The 15,838-nt window shown below is 47.1% G+C and overlaps 2 protein-coding genes across 4 annotated transcripts in view; both read left to right on the plus strand.

Moving 5' to 3' along the window:
- Positions 1-240: 240 nt before the first annotated feature.
- The window catches only part of LOC133418566 (NACHT, LRR and PYD domains-containing protein 3-like), a 105,072-nt gene continuing 89,474 nt past the window's right edge, over positions 241-15,838 (plus strand). For 2 of the 3 annotated variants that reach the window (XM_061707320.1, XM_061707321.1), the window contains exons 1-7: positions 241-266; positions 8,647-8,781; positions 8,864-9,073; positions 9,280-9,447; positions 10,935-11,013; positions 11,176-11,383; positions 13,706-15,836. In XM_061707320.1, coding sequence (XP_061563304.1) covers positions 8,684-8,781; positions 8,864-9,073; positions 9,280-9,447; positions 10,935-11,013; positions 11,176-11,383; positions 13,706-15,836 — 2,894 coding nt within the window. In that variant the 5' untranslated portion in view covers positions 241-266; positions 8,647-8,683. The remainder of the gene's footprint in view (positions 267-8,646; positions 8,782-8,863; positions 9,074-9,279; positions 9,448-10,934; positions 11,014-11,175; positions 11,384-13,705; positions 15,837-15,838) is intronic. The other variant, XM_061707322.1, reaches the window with a different exon arrangement.
- LOC133418569 (NACHT, LRR and PYD domains-containing protein 3-like) overlaps positions 1,717-15,838 on the plus strand; it is an 80,842-nt gene continuing 66,720 nt past the window's right edge. Inside the window, exon 1 of the mRNA XM_061707328.1 lies at positions 1,717-1,844. The gene's annotated coding sequence lies outside the window, so the exon portion shown is untranslated. The remainder of the gene's footprint in view (positions 1,845-15,838) is intronic.

A 15,838-nucleotide genomic window follows, 5' to 3' on the forward strand; every position in this document is an offset into this window, starting at 1 on the left:
AAATGATTATATAAAGATGATTATATAAAAATATCCACTACAGCAGCAGAAATAAATACATTCAGGTCAATTCTCCAACTAATATCGTTGTTTCTTAATGTTCTATGTTGTGGTTTTGGGCTGCTTGTGTCGGGCTGGTTTTCAGAGTCTCGGTCGCTGCTTTTCCTGGTCAGACCTGGCAACCCTGGTTGTGTCACAGATACTTTAGTCAAGTTTACCTTCACTTCCTCCTGGACGGGTTTCTGGGTGTGGAGCTCCGTGTGAAGGTATTTCCATTTTTCTACAGTAAAGTTGTTTAAAATTCACTGTTGCCTGTAGTGATTCTAGTTGTGAAGAGGGAAATGTGAGGTATTGGTGAAATTATGGGAGAATTCATTTTTATAGTCTCTGCAACACAGAACCTGAGGCGAAAAAGGAGAATGACTTTTTTAGAAAAGTAAGGTGTTTGAAGTTTAGATGTTAAAAGAAAAGTGTTTCATCCTGTTCTTTTACAGTAAGAGTGGGTAAATATTACGGTGTGTGAAAAAGGCTCAAGGAGCTAAGCTGTTACACCCCACCCTCCCTTTGCATATGGCCTGCTCTCTATCCTACCTGTGCAGCTTTGCCCTCAACAAGTCTGTGCTTGTCTGCTCTCTTCACTCCGCCAAGCCGCAATAAACCGTCTAAAGGTTATTCCTGCCTCCCGTGTCCTGACTAGACACCCCATATCGTTGACTACTTCTCCTGAACCACCAAGAACTTCATTACACGGTGGAAGTATTGGTATATGAAAAAATAAAAATCTGTATTATCTCAAACTCAGAACTTCATATCTTTCTGTTTCTGAGCCGCGTTCATTCATTTGCCGTAAAGGCTGAAATAGAAGCGCACATGAAATGTAGGGGCGGCTGCCCGGAGAAGAAGCGCCGCCGCGGAGACGGAGAAGGAGAAGGAGCTCAGTATCAGATCATTATTGTGATTGTGGGGGAAGAAAGAGCTGCCGGTCCCAATAGATCAGAAATATGTGGAGACTAACGGTCCAAGTTCAGGTTCAGGCCTAAAAGGAGGAAATGAACGTGACCAGAAACTCAAAATATATTGTGCTTGATCTACTTAAAAAAAATAAGTCAACTTTTTGCATGAGATTATTATGTAGATCGAGCCAGATATTTTTTACTGTGGTTTCTACTTAAACAAATAAAGCATGTTTCATCTAAACGTTGGTCAATCTGCCCTATAGATTGAAATTGTTAAAGGAAAAGTAAATAGAACAAGATCATTGCTTGTTGTTTGTGTGTAAATGAAAAGATTACTGGGATTACAGAAATACTGCTGGTTAAGGAAAAAATGCACAATGTCTTGTTTTTTGAACAAATGCAGATTAAGTTCAAAACTAGATGTATTCATGTAAAGAAACAAACTTCATTTTTAATTGTTATTATCACAGATTCATTAATATTTACATGCGCTTAGATTTATTTTTGTTCAGTGTAGCGACTTTATACTTTCAACTTTATAAATTCATTGAGTTTAATTCAGTTGTGTTATGAGGACGATATTTGAGTTGAAAGAGTGATTAAAAGCATGTTGGAGGTTATAAGTAACCACAGGTCTTCATGTTACTGTCAAGTTCATTCATTAGCAGCAGAAATAAATACATTCAGGTCAATTCTCCAACTAATATCGTTGTTTCTTAATGTTCTATGTTGTGGTTTTGGGCTGCTTGTGTCGGGCTGGTTTTCAGAGTCTCGGTCGCTGCTTTTCCTCGTCAGACCTGGCAACCCTGGTTGTGTCACAGATACTTTAGTCCAGTTTACTTTCACTTCCTCCTGGACGGGTTTCTGGGCGTGGAGCTCCGTGTGAAGGTATTTCAATTTTTCTACAGTAAAATGGTTTAAATTCACTGTGTCTGTAGTGATTCTAGTTGTGAAGAGGGAAATGTGAGGTATTGGTGAAATTATGGGAGAATTCATTTTTATAGTTTCTGCAAAACAGAACCTGAAGTGAAAAAGGAGACTGACCTTTTTAGTAATGTGTTTGAAGTTTAGATGTTAAAAGAAAAGTGTTTCATCCTTTTCTTTTACAGTAAGAGTGTTTAGATATTACGGTGGAAGTTTGGGTATATGAAAAAACATATCTGCATTATCTCAAACTCAGTAATTCATATCAAAGCTCCAGAGCTGTAACTGGTGACTGAAGCAGCTTTACCGTCTCCGTCCGTGTGGAGGAGGCGGAGATTGAGCCGCTGCTCTCCCGCTGTCCCACACTCTGAACCCGCGGAGACGGAGAAGAAGCTCAGTATCAGATCATTATTGTGTTTGTGGGGGAAGAAAGAGCTGCTGGTCCGAATAGATCAGAAATATGTGGAGACTAACAGTCCAAGTTCAGGTTCAGGCCTAAAAGTGCGGCCGGCTCTACGCAGGGGAAAGAGGGGGCAGCGCCCCCTCAAACAGATGTCCTGCCCCCTCAAATCAAACTTTTTTTTTTTTCAGAAGTGAAAAATCCGCTGATAGAAACAAACGTTATGCCGCGGCGCAAACCCGCGCCCTGTTGCGCGTCGCCGAGCTCGGCACTTACACGCCGCCGCTTCGCACCCTCTATGTGAAAGCCCCTTAAATCAGCCCCCTCTCTTCTCTCATGTCGGTGCACTGATACCCCTTTTACACCAAGCTGGTTCCAGGGCTGGTTCTGGGCTAGAGCACCAGTTCTTTGGTTTTACACAGACTAAGCTCCGGCTCCTGGCTCTCAAAACTGGTGCTACGCCAGCCCCTTTGAGCTGCTGGGCCAGCTCAAAGAACCAGTTACGTCGGGGGCTGGGGACGGTGTTACTGAACAACCAAAGCAGAATAAACACGGAAGAGCGCCGTTTTTAAACAACGCAGCGTTTGAAGACGGCGGTTAAGTTAGCAGACTCTTTTATTATTACATCCATTTATTTAATAATGGATGTAAAACAGAAGCAGCAGTGGTCTACGGTACAATCCATCAACAGTAACGTCTGCGAGCTCCGTGCCCGCTGATGCAGCGGCTCCCAGCCCGCGTCCCAGCCCGCGGGGAAGCGTTCCAGCCCTGGGACGCTTGGACGCGAGGCTGCCGCTGCATCGGCCGGCTCCGTGCCCGCCGAGGCAGCGCAGCTCGATCCATTTATTTAATAAAAATGCCTGGCCTGCGGTAGGGCTGGGCGATTATACGATCTCGATTTGTGATCGCGATCAAATTAAGTTCGATCACGGTGATCAGCTGTGGGTCTACTTTCTCGATCACGTGCAAAACATGCTGCAGCAAAGTGCACGACAACCAATCACTACCCGCTTTCCTGGCACCGCGCTGTCTGCATTAATTGATCATGCGCATCGCATGACATGCCGCGGCAAGTTGCATGACCATAGGCAGTAAACTAGTCACATCTGCCTCCCCTGCACTGGTGGGAGCAAGCGTAGGGTTGCCAACCGCCCCGATTTAGGCGGGACATCACGCATTTGAGCCAAAATGAGCGCATCCCGCACGGGACGCTCTTTGTCCCGCCGCAGCGGCCGCACGGGTAAAGGGAGGATGCATATATTTTTTCTCTTTGTGCACCGCGCATTGTGTGTGCCTGCCTGTCTGGCCAGCTGAATCCTAAGGGCACTAGGACCGCTCAGTATGCAGTGCTCACGTGCTTATGTGCGTGTGATTCAGTCTCTGTGTGTGTGTATGGGCGTGCACGCGGTGTGGGTGTGCTTCGTTGGTTTGTGAGGAAGTGAAACGCGTGCCAATATTTACATCTAGTCTCGCACGGAAAAATGAGCGCTGCTGCAGGAGCTCTCATTTCTTTCTTCTCAATCAGTCAGGACCAATCTGTCACAGACACCGCTGCTTCCCAATGATGGACACTTAAATCTTAAGGAGAGACAGAGATAGGGAGAAGGCAGACACTGTCCGCGGTGACGCAACACCCCAAATAAAATCCGGATGGCACACTACGTAAACAGGGACAGAAATTATACAATGCAAAAGTTCCAGTCATCCGTGTGGGGTGTGACTAGTGTGTGTGTGTGTGTGTGTGTGTGTGTGTGTGTGCGTGTGGGTGTGTGTGTGTGTGTGTGTGTGTGTGTGTGTGTGTGTGTGTGTGTGTGTGTGTGTGTGTGTGTGTGTGTGTGTGTGTGTGTGTGTGTGTGCGTGTCTGCATGTGTGTGTGTGTGTGTGTGTGTGTGTGTGTGTGTGTGTGTGTGTGTGTGTGTGTGTGTGTGTGTGTGTGTGTGTGTGTGTGTGTGTGTGTTTGCTTTCAGTGTTATATGTTGATTTGTTGTTCAGAAGATTTTGCAATTCTGATTTTGCACTTTTTTTGTTGGAAAAAAAAGAAATGTTAAGTTACTGTAAAGTTAGTAAGTTTCAAATAAGTAGGCTAGGCAATAACCTAAAACTGTTTGCACAACATGGTTGCACTAGTGGGCCCACGATTTAATTGATTATTGCTGTTACACTGTTTACATTGTTTTAAACTGTTAAAACACAAAAAAATGAGACAGCAATTGTCATCTTCTTATTTTGCACATTGTGCCAAAAATAAATACATACTTGAACTATAAGTGTCTCACATGTATACCTCAAATACAAAACTGATCAAACTGATCATGAGTTGTTATTACAATCTTGTTACTGTAAGTGTATTTAGTGTAATACAGTAGCCTAATGTGTTTGTATAGTCTGTTATAGGTATTGTGCCAAAATGCTGTTATTTATGCGTTTTTGACCCCCAAAAACCCCAACATTTTTCGGCCTGAGTTACAAGCAGCCGGGAGGTGTCCCTCATTTGCAAATCTGGATGTTGGCAACCCTAAGCAAGCGTGACCAGAGAGAATAAAACTACAAGACAACAACCGCAGGCTAGCGTTAGCTTAGCTTCGAGCCGACCGGGACTCACGGTTTTTATTTATTTATTTCGCCGGACAACTTCTTCCGAGCGTACAGGAGGAGGGTGTGATGGTTTCACAAAATGCCCTTCGTGATGGATGTATTGTGTATTCGAACCGCACTCATTAAAGCTGTGATTCGCTCTGCTTGTAACACAAATTACTCATCACCGCCGACTTCAGAAACTCCGCGGCCCCGACATGGGTGTGTGTGTGCGTGTGTGTGTGTGTGTGTGTGTGCGTGCGTGCGTGTGTGTGCGCGCTCAGCGGAGTGAATGTGTCGGAGCGCGGAGGCAACAAGCAGAGCTCAGCAGATGACGCCGTAGGCTCTGCGTTGGTGTAACGCGGGACCATAAATCAGCCTTAAGTCCCTTTAGGCTAATACTGTGAGAAATAACCTCTCATAATAGCGGTACTACAGTTAATAAATGTAATAAAAGTGCTGTTTCTGCTGGCTACTGAGTCCTGTAAGTGGCGAGTGAGTTTTAACTCCTTAATTACCAACCAGCGTCAGAGTGACGCACAGTACACAAACAGTGATGTTAGAGAGCCACCTGTTGGTCAATTTAAGCAACCGCATCGCCAGCTGCCTGACAGTGGCTCAACTCATTAGTTTACTGTTTTTGTTTTTAATTATGTCATTGCAATTTTATCTATGCAATTGTGAAAAAAATGGCAAAATAAATGAAAAACTGTGAACAACCGCATTCCGTAGGCTATTCGGTACTCAGTATTCAGCCAAGTCTTTACATTTTATTTTGCTTCAGTTTCGGCCTCAAATTTTCATTTCGGTGCATCCCTAGTTTTTTCGGTGGGTACCACTGGTAGCATTCTGGATTTTTGTTAAAACATGCTATTTGCTTTATTTGTTAATAAAAAAAAAAACTAATCCCTGGTTTCTTTCTATTTTATTCCAGAAGGGAGGGGGGATCTTCTGATTTAAAAAATCGTGATTAAAAATCGAGATCATTCAATATGGGAAAAAAAATCGTGATCACTTTTTTTGCCATATCACCCAGCCCTAGCCTGCGGGGACGCCTCCCAGCCCGCGGTTCTGGTTCTGGTTCTGGTTCCACCAAATACACCAACGCAGAGCCTGCAGCGTATGTTACGTAGGAGGAGAGGATAGGAGCTCCTGTCCCCTGGGGCTGCCGGCTGTGACGATCGACGCAGAGCCTACGGCGTATGTTACGCGGCGACAGGCGCCGTACGCCGTACCCTACGCCGTAGACTCTGCGTCGATTTAACGCGGAACCATAAATCAGCTCCGGAGCCGCAGGCAGGCAGAAATTCCGAAATTTTCAGAGCAAATTTCTTAACAGGCGTTATTTGGATAAACCGAGCCCAGGTTGGGGATCTTAAAGGTTACTTTACCTGAAAAAATATTAAAACTTAATAAAGTGCCATATTAACAGCGCTACAGCTGAAATTAAAACAGCTTTTGGCTCTCAGCTTCCTGATCAGGGTGGGAATGAAAACGAGTGGTGACGTGATGACGTGTCTCTCTGGCCACCTGCAGGCTAGCACCAGCTGTGTAAAAGCAAACAGTTCTTACTTAGAACCAACCGTGAACCGGCTCTAGCACCAGCACTAGCACCAGCCCTGGAACCAGCTTGGTGTAAAAGGGGTATGAGTGTCCTCACACAGCCAGCTGTCAGGACTCCACCCTCCATAAACATCCAATCACTGAGCCTGCAAATGAGGCAGGACGCAGCCAGAAAGAGTCAAGTTAAGGTGCAAATATGGTCGCCGTCGGTGCCTGCGTACGCGTCTGTTCGGCTCCCAGCGCTCCTCGCGTACCACACGACGAGAACGCGCCATACCGGTGGTGACCGATAGGGGGCAGTAAGCAGAGCAACAGTTTGAAAAGCTACTTATATTAAGTAGCAGAAGTAGTAGCAGCAGCGGTAGCAGATTAGAACAACGAACACTTTTACAGGACAATATTGGATGATGTAGGAGATTATAACATCGTGTGAATGTGTTTGAGTGTGTAGTGTGTCTTCGCTTTCCATCCTGTAAACGACCGCTGAAAACAGAAAAGTAGTTTTGAAAGTCCGTCCCGTCTTCTCTCATTTATTATCAAAACAAATGCACGCGATGGGGACGGGAGTTTTCTGGCAGTACTCGCTGGTGCTCATGGGAAATGTAGTGTTCTTTCTGGTAAAGCACTACCGCTTTTGTCCAAAGGAGCCGCCAAACTCAACAAAAGCTAAAAGTTACATTGTGCTACTTTAAACAAATAAAGCCTGTTTCATCTAAACATTGGTCAATCTGCCCAATATACAAAAAAATGTTAAAGGAAAAGTAAATACAACAAGATCATTGCTTGTTGTTTGTGTGTAAATGAAAAGATTACTGGGATTACAGAAATACTGCTGGTTTAGGAAAAAATGCACAATGTCTTGTTTTTTGAACAAATGCAGATTAAGTTCAAAACTAGATGTATTCATGTAAAGCAACAAACTTCATGTTTAATTGTTAATATCACAGATTGAAATATGTTATATTTACATGCGCTTAGATTAATTTTTTTCAGCGTAGTCCAATCACCGGATGTTCTGGCTCCATTTTATGGAAGAAGGACCCAGTTAAAGATTTAGACCAGAACAGCGTTTTGAACCAGACTGTAAATATGTTTCTTTTTGCTGTAAAGTTGGACTGACGGAGTTCAGCGGAAATTAACTCTCTGTTGCATCCTCTAGTGGTCAGTGGAGGAACTGCAACCACCATTCTGGACTCACCAGGGTCTAAGGCGGTGGAACTCAACCTGGTCCTGATCAGGAGCCACATTGACAAAAAATATTTTTGCAAGAGCCACAATGTTACAATGTCATTCAGCTTTTATCAAAAGCGGGATTTGTAGTCGGGCTCTGCTCCAGAAACGGCCATCTGAAGAGCCTCTTTCGTGTGCCGCAGACTAGGTCTATTTTTATATATTATAATAATATAATATATACTTATATGACAATCCCATGTAACAAGTTGTCAAACCAAACGGAGGAAATTCAGAAATATTGCCACTGTTTCTCATCATCAGTTGCTGCATCGGCTAGACGAACGAGCTCTCCAGTCTCCCGACGGCTCTGGTTGAACGGCCTGACAAACCACCTCCGATCGCGCTGTTTTTTTTCCGAGATCACAAGAAAAGCAGTGCAATGATCTCCTCTTCATCTGTGTTGCTGTTTTGTTTATTTATCTTTATTCCACCAGCTGGTTTATTAAACTACTACCAATTATTTTATTACTCTTCTAACTGTGGCTCTGCATACTGCCCCCAACCGGTTACCGCCGGTACGACGCACTCTCCTCGCGTCGTAAGCGATGTTGTAGTTGCTTGTGAACGCGAACGGACGCGAATGCAGGCTCAAACGGCAAGGATATCCGCCCTTCAACCCACAAATGTTATTCATGGACTGCAGCGACATCTAGTGGTAGATGTAAAATACAGCTACAACTAAATCACATCACATATATATGTGGGGCTTAAAAGAGCCGTAGGTTGAGTATCACTGGTCTAACGTGTTTCAGTAATTAGAGTCAATGATGATCTTTTGTCCTGGAGACAGAAACTAAGAGCAAACGTGTGATTAAATGGAGTGTAAATGTGGGTTGAGGGTGTGAGCTGAGCTGCAGCTCCACGACTCCATCTAGTGGTCGGATAGTAGAAGTGCAGCAGCTTCCTCACTGCTGTCGGACATGAAGCTGAAGAGAAGATCAGTCAGAGCTGCTCATTGTACATCTACCATGATGTGTGTTTCCTCTGCAAGTGAAGGTAGAAGGTGTGTGTGAGCTGATGTGAATCCAGCAGCATGGATCAGTGTGAGGACAGAGAGGAGGGAGTCCTTCCCTCCAAAACCTCCCAGAGGGGAAAAAAAAGAGTTGGAGAGAGTCGGAGAGAAGAAAAGAGGTGAGTTGATCAACTCTAACTGTCCATGACTCTTCGGCACGTCAGAGTTCAGCGCTCATGTCACCAAACACCTTTATTACAGGAGACGACCTGGACCTGAACCTGGACCTGAACCTGAACCTGAACCTGAACCTGAACCTGAACCTGGACCTGAACCTGAACCTGGACCTGAACCTGAACCTGGACCTGGACCTGGACCTGGACCTGGTCCCAGCTGTGTTTCCTTGAAGAGTGACAGATCAAAGGAAATACTTATTTATTTTAAAGATACCCAACGTTCTCCCTCAGTGAGGTGAGTTTTACATAAATGTTTCTGAAAAACGTAACAGAGACTGAAATGTTTTTATCGTAACATGATTATTTTAGTTTCAGAAATATGTGTCTTGATCATTTTCAGTTCATTTTTATCTATAAAGCATCTATTACAATACAAGTTGTGTCTAGGATCTTTCCAGAGACCAGAACATGACCTCACGTCACCAAACACCTTTATTACAGGAGACGACCTGGACCTGGACCTGGTCCTGGACCTGGACCTGGACCTGGACCTGGACCTGGACCGGGACCTGGACCTGGACCTAGTTCCAGCTGTTTGTCCTTGAAGAGTGATGCATCAAAGGAATTTTTCATCGGTTTTAAAGATGCTCCTGGTTTTCCTTCAGAGAGGTGAGTTGTTTGTAAACGTTGTTTCTGAAAAACGTAACTGAGACTGAAACGTTTTCATTGTAACATGTTTAAAGGAGCTGTATGTAAGAGCAATAATAAAACGAATCATAAAATGACCCCGATATGTCAACAGACATTTAAAAATCATGTTCATTTCAAATAATTATGTCACTGACAACAGCACTCAAGCCAGGATATTCCAGTTTAAAAAGAGGAGTTGCAGCCCTCAACTGATGTTTATGTTGAAGCTCCACCCTCCACCTATCTCCCAATCACCAAGTCAGTATTGTTTCTGAAGCTCCACCCTCCACCTATCTCCCAATCACCAAGTCAGTATTGTTTCTGAAGCTCCACCCTCCACCTATCTCCCAATCACCAAGTCAGTATTGTTTCTGAAGCTCCACCCTCCACCTATCTCCCAATCACCAAGTCAGTATTGTTTCTGAAGCTCCACCCTCCACCTATCTCCCAATCACCAAGTCAGTATTGTTTCTGAAGCTCCACCCTCCACCTATCTCCCAATCACCAAGTCAGTATTGTTTCTGAAGCTCCACCCTCCACCTATCTCCCAATCACCAAGTCAGTATTGTTTCTGAAGCTCCACCCTCCACCTATCTCCCAATCACCAAGTCAGTATTGTTTCTGAAGCTCCACCCTCCACCTATCTCCCAATCACCAAGTCAGTATTGTTTCTGAAGCTCCACCCTCCACCTATCTCCCAATCACCAAGTCAGTATTGTTTCTGAAGCTCCACCCTCCACCTATCTCCCAATCACCAAGTCAGTATTGTTTCTGAAGCTCCATCCTCCACCTATCTCCCAATCACCAAGTCAGTATTGTTTCGGCATCCGGGTTGCCAGCTCGGCTCTAATTATCGCAGCTATGGCAGCCTACGTTCCTGCTGCATTCTGCAGCCTACCTGGCAACCTCTGGTCGGGGGGAGGAGGGGGAGGGTACACGCCGCTCAACAATATTTTGAAAGTGACTGCAGTACCAGTTTTGGCCATTTCTTACAGACGGCTCCTTTTAAAGTGAACATTTCTCTGTTTTGCTGCCATTCTTAGATGGTTGTTGATGTTTCCAGAAACACAGCAGACTATAAAGGGGGTGTTGGAGTCTCTTCTGAGTGACTGTAGTTCAGCGGTTTGTCCAGCAGGGGGCATCTTTCTGCTGTGGTTGCAACATCATTTAGGGAGGAAGTTCTCCTCAGGTGGACGGTGTTGCTGGATGCAGGTGGACAGATGGTTTCTGGAACCATGTGAACATTGATCTGTTGAGAAGCTGGTCTTTGTGGACACTTGCTGGACCTTCTTGTACCACCAGATTGAGAGCTGGTACTGGGAGAAAGACGTGGACGTTCTCAGTCTCAGGAGGACCAGAGAACCTTTAACATGACAGGAAGTCCTCTGGTGGACTGTCCTCATCCAAACATGACTCCATGGACCTTCAGACATCATGTGACCTAGTTCTTCATGATTTCTCCACAGAGTGGACCAGCAGATCTCAGAGTCCCCCAGTGGTCCGTCTGTCCAGCAGCATCAGACCCAGCTGGACTCCGTCTTTCAGGTCTGTCCATGAACAACAACTGCTTCTTCACCTGTTGTCCTGATGTCCATCTGCATGCTGGTCTCTGGAGACCAGTGGACTGTCAGTCTGTCCAACATGGACCTGATGTTTGTCTCCATGATTTCAGTCTGGTAGTGTCCTTCATGTGGTCTTCTGTTCCAGCTGCTGGAGGACGACATCGTCATGTTTGTGAAGGATGAGCTGAAGAAGATCCAGAAGTTTCTGAGTCCAGATTACCCAGAATCCTCAGAGAGTCTAGAGGACGATGAAGATGAAGAGCAGAAGAGCATCAGAGAGACATTCATGAAGATCACAGTGAAGTTCTTGAGGAGGAGGAAGCAGGAGAAGCTGGCTGACCTCCTGCAGAGCAGTAAGACGTTTCTCTGAACATCTGAGCTGCTGGATAAACCATACACAATGTCTCAGTAGATGATCAACATTCACAGATCAGACACAACATTAAACCCACTGGAAGGTGGAGGAACTCAGCTCATCTTCTGTTAGGAACATCTCATTAATAGGGTCATTAATATCCCTGTAAATAAAAGTTTTATTCTAAAGAGTTGAACCGTGTGGATTCTATATTCAGTTCCAGCAAACATAAAACAAACACAACTTGTGTGTCTGAAGTGAATCGTAGAGGAAATACTGTTCTTGTTCCTCTGATTGATCGGAGGGTTTTTGGGAGGAAAACGCTTCAATACTCCTCATTGAACGGCTGATCAGTGAATGTTGAAATGTTGATTCTTTAGAGCAGGGGTCTCGGACTCCAGTCCTTGAGGGCCGCATTCCTGCATGTTTTAGATGTTTCCCTGTCAGGGTTTGACACTTCCCCCCAGTTTTTGAGTTTCAGTTCTGTCCCTCCTGTTTCCCATTTGCCCTGATTGTGTCTGCACCTGTGTCTCGTCGTGTCTCGTTATCCCCTGTTTATATCTGGTCTTGTCATTCCTTTGTTCCCTGTCGGTCCGTACTGTTCCTTCCTCCATGTCTCCTCATAGTTTTTCCTGATCCTGGTTTTTGTTGATCCTGCTCTGCAGCGCTTTTAGTTCTTGTTTTTTGTAATAAACCCTTTTTGTTGAGAACTCCTGCCTCTGGCCTCCTACTCTGCTCTCCTGCGCTTGGGTCCTCAACAACCACACTTCATAACAGAACGGACCGACCAGACGGACCCAACGGGAGAGCGCCTCACACTGCTGGAGTTGTTGGAGAACATGCGCTGGGCCGAGGAGGGGGAGTATGGGGACCCCTTTTTGGGGACATGCCAGGCTCTGGGCGGGCCCAGGAGCCTGCAGGCTCAGGGGAGGCAATGACGATGGCGTAAGCGCCAGCCCCAGCTTGTTCCAGCTCCAGCTCCTGCATCCGTCCCTGTTCCAGTGGTGGTCCCGGACACACCTCCCCATGTTTCTGTGGTGGTCCCGGACGCACCTTCCCATGTTCCTGTGGTGGTCCGGGACGCTTCAGCCCCTGCTCCGAGGACCCGTGTCCCCCCCCAGCCAGCTCCGAGGACCTGTGTCCCCCCCGAGCCCGCTCCGAGGACCCGGGTCGCCCCCCAGCCAGCTCCGAGGACCCGGGTCGCCCCCCAGCCAGCTCCGAGGACCCGGGTCGCCCCCCAGCCAGCTCCGAGGACCCGGGGTCTTCCCGAACCAGCTCTGGGGATCCTCTGTCCCCCAAAGCCGGCTCCCCGCCTCCTGTCAGCCCCGACTCCGGCTTCTGCAGCCCTCTGTTCCTGAGGCGGTCCCGCCGCCAGTCTCTGTTTCTGAGGCGGTCCCGCCCATCTCTGTTCCTCTTCCTGAGGCGATCCTGGATGGATCTGCCCAGCTCCGAGAACGGCCCTCTGGCCGGTGTGCCTGGTCCCGAGTCTGGTTCCGGGGTTGGCCCCCCAAAATGACTCTCCGATTGGCCCGGCCCCGTCAGCGTCCTCCGGAACTCTCTCGCCGGTCTGCCCGGCCTCGAGGACGGCCCCCGGAACTCTTTCGCTGGTCTGCTCGGTCCCAAGGACGGCCCCCGGAACTTTTGCCGTGTGTGGCCTGGGCCCTCCTCCAGGCCCCCTCCGCCTGCCCTGGGTGTGGACTGTTGGGACATCTGGGATCTGTCCCTTGAGGGGGGGGTACTGTCAGGGTTTGACCCTTCCCCCCAGTTTTTGAGTTTCAGTTCTGTCCCTCCTGTTTCCCATTTGCCCTGATTGTGTCTGCACCTGTGTCTCGTCATGTCTCGTTATCCCCTGTGTATATCTGGTCTTGTCATTCCTTTGTTCCCTGTCGGTCCGTACTGTTTCCTTCCTCCATGTCTCCTCGTAGTTTTTCCTGATCCTGGTTTTTGTTGATCCTGCTCTGCAGTGCTTTTAGTTCTTGTTTTTTGTAATAAACCCTTTTTGTTGAAAACTCCTGCCTCCGGCCTCCTACTCTGCTCTCCTGCGCTTGGGTCCTCAACAACCACACTTCCTAACATTCCCTGCTTCAGCACACTGTGATACAAAGAGCTGTGTCAACAACAGAAGTGTCCAGACCTTGATAAAAAGCTGGTGACGACCATTAATTAGAATCAGGTGTGTTGATGCAAGGAGACATCTAGAAAATGCAGGATTGCAGCCCTCGAGGACTGGAGTCCGAGACCCCTGCTTTAGAGGAAGTAGAACTTGCTGTGGGCTGGTTTTAAAGCACTAAGTGGTTTTCTTTATTTCATCTTTATTTAGATACCATCGCTGCCGTTTGTCAATCCAAACTCAAAGTTCAGCTGCAGAAGAAGCACCAGCATGTGTCTGAGGGGATCATTAAAGCAGGAAAGACAACCCTTCTGGAGCAGATCTACACGGAGCTCTACATCACAGAGGGAGGGACCGGAGACGTCAACGATGAACATGAAGTCAGACAGATTGAAGCAGCTTCCAGGAAACCAGACGGAGCAGAAACAGCCATCAGACAAGAAGACATCTTTAAACCCCCACCTGGAAGAGGAGGACCAATCAGAACGGTGATGACGAAGGGAGTGGCCGGCATCGGGAAAACAGTCCTAACACAGAAGTTCAGTCTGGACTGGGCTGAAGGCAGAACCAACCAGGACATCAAGTTCCTGCTTCCATTCACCTTCAGAGAGCTGAATGTGCTGAGAGAGGAGAAGTTCAGCTTGGTGGAACTAGTTCATCGATTCTTCTCTGAAACCAGAGGAATCTGCAGCTTTGAAGAGTTCCAGGTCGCGTTCATCTTTGACGGTCTGGATGAGAGTCGACTTCCTCTGGACTTCCACAACGCTACAATCGTCAGTGACCCCAGAAGGTCCACCTCAGTGGACGTGCTGCTGACAAACCTCATCAGGGGGAACCTGCTTCCTTCTGCTCGTCTCTGGATCACCACACGACCCGCAGCAGCCAATCAGATCCCTCCTTACTGTATTGACATGGTGACAGAAGTCAGAGGGTTCACTGACCCACAGAAAGATGAATACTTCAGGAAGAGGTTCAGAGATAAGAAGCAGACCAGCAGGATCATCTCCCACATCAAGACATCACGGAGCCTCCACATCATGTGTCACATCCCAGTCTTCTGCTGGATCACTGCTACGGTCCTGGAGAACGTCCTGGAGAACGTCCTGGAAACCAGAAAGCGAAGGCAGCTGCCCAAGACCCTGACTGAGATGTACATCCACTTCCTGGTGGTCCAGGCCAAAGTGAAGAAAGTCAAGTACGACGGAGGAGCTGAGACGGATCCACACTGGAGTCCAGAGAGCAGGAAGATGGTGGAGTCTCTGGGAAAACTGGCTTTTGAGCAGCTGCAGAAAGGAAACCTGATCTTCTATGAACCAGACCTGAGAGAGTGTGGCATCGATGTCAGAGAGGCTTCAGTGTACTCAGGAGTGTTCACCCAGATCTTTAGAGAGGAGAGCGGCCTGTACCAGGACCAAGTCTTCTGCTTCATCCATCTGAGTGTTCAGGAGTTTCTGGCTGCTCTTCATGTCCATCAAACCTTCATCAACTCTGGAGTCAACCTGCTGGGAGATCAACGAACAACTCACCCTTCTTCAACCGGTTTCTATCAGACAACTATGAACAAGACCTTACAGAGTCCAAACGGGCATCAAACCTTCATCAACTCTGGAGTCAACCTGCTGGGAGATCAACGAACAACTCACCGTTCTTCAACTGGTTTCTATCCGACACCTGTGGACTGGACCTTACAGAGTCCAAACGGACATTTGGACTTCATCAACTCTGGAGTCAACCTGCTGGGAGATCAACGAACAACTCACTGTTCTTCAACCGGTTTCTATCCGACAGCTGTGGACTGGACCTTACAGAGTCCAAACGGACATCAGACCTTCATCAACTCTGGAGTCGACCTGCTGGGAGATCAACGAACAACTCACTGTTCTTCAACCGGTTTCTATCAGACAGCTGTGGACACGACCTTACAGAGTCCAAACGGACACCTGGACTTGTTCCTGCGCTTCCTCCTGGGTCTTTCAGTGGAGACCAATCAGAACCTTCTACGAGGTCTGATGACATCAAACCAAATAAGATCACAGAACAATCAGGAACCTATCAAATACATCAAGGATAAGATCAGTGGGGATCTGTCTGCAGAGATAAGCATCAACCTGTTCCACTGTCTGAATGAACTGAACGATCGGTCTCTGGTGGAGCAGGTCCAAGAGTCCCTGAGGTCTGGAAGTCTCTCCACAGATAAACTGTCTCCTGCTCAGTGGTCGGCTCTGGTCTTCATCTTACTGTCATCAGGAGATCTGGAGGTGTTTGACCTGAAGAAATACTCAGCTTCAGAGGAGGCTCTACGGAGGCTGCTGCCGGTGGTCAAAGCCTCCAAGAAAGTTCTGT

Source organism: Cololabis saira, chromosome 18 (genome assembly GCF_033807715.1).
Source record: "Cololabis saira isolate AMF1-May2022 chromosome 18, fColSai1.1, whole genome shotgun sequence".
In the NCBI taxonomy this organism is placed as follows: Eukaryota; Metazoa; Chordata; class Actinopteri; order Beloniformes; family Belonidae; genus Cololabis; species Cololabis saira.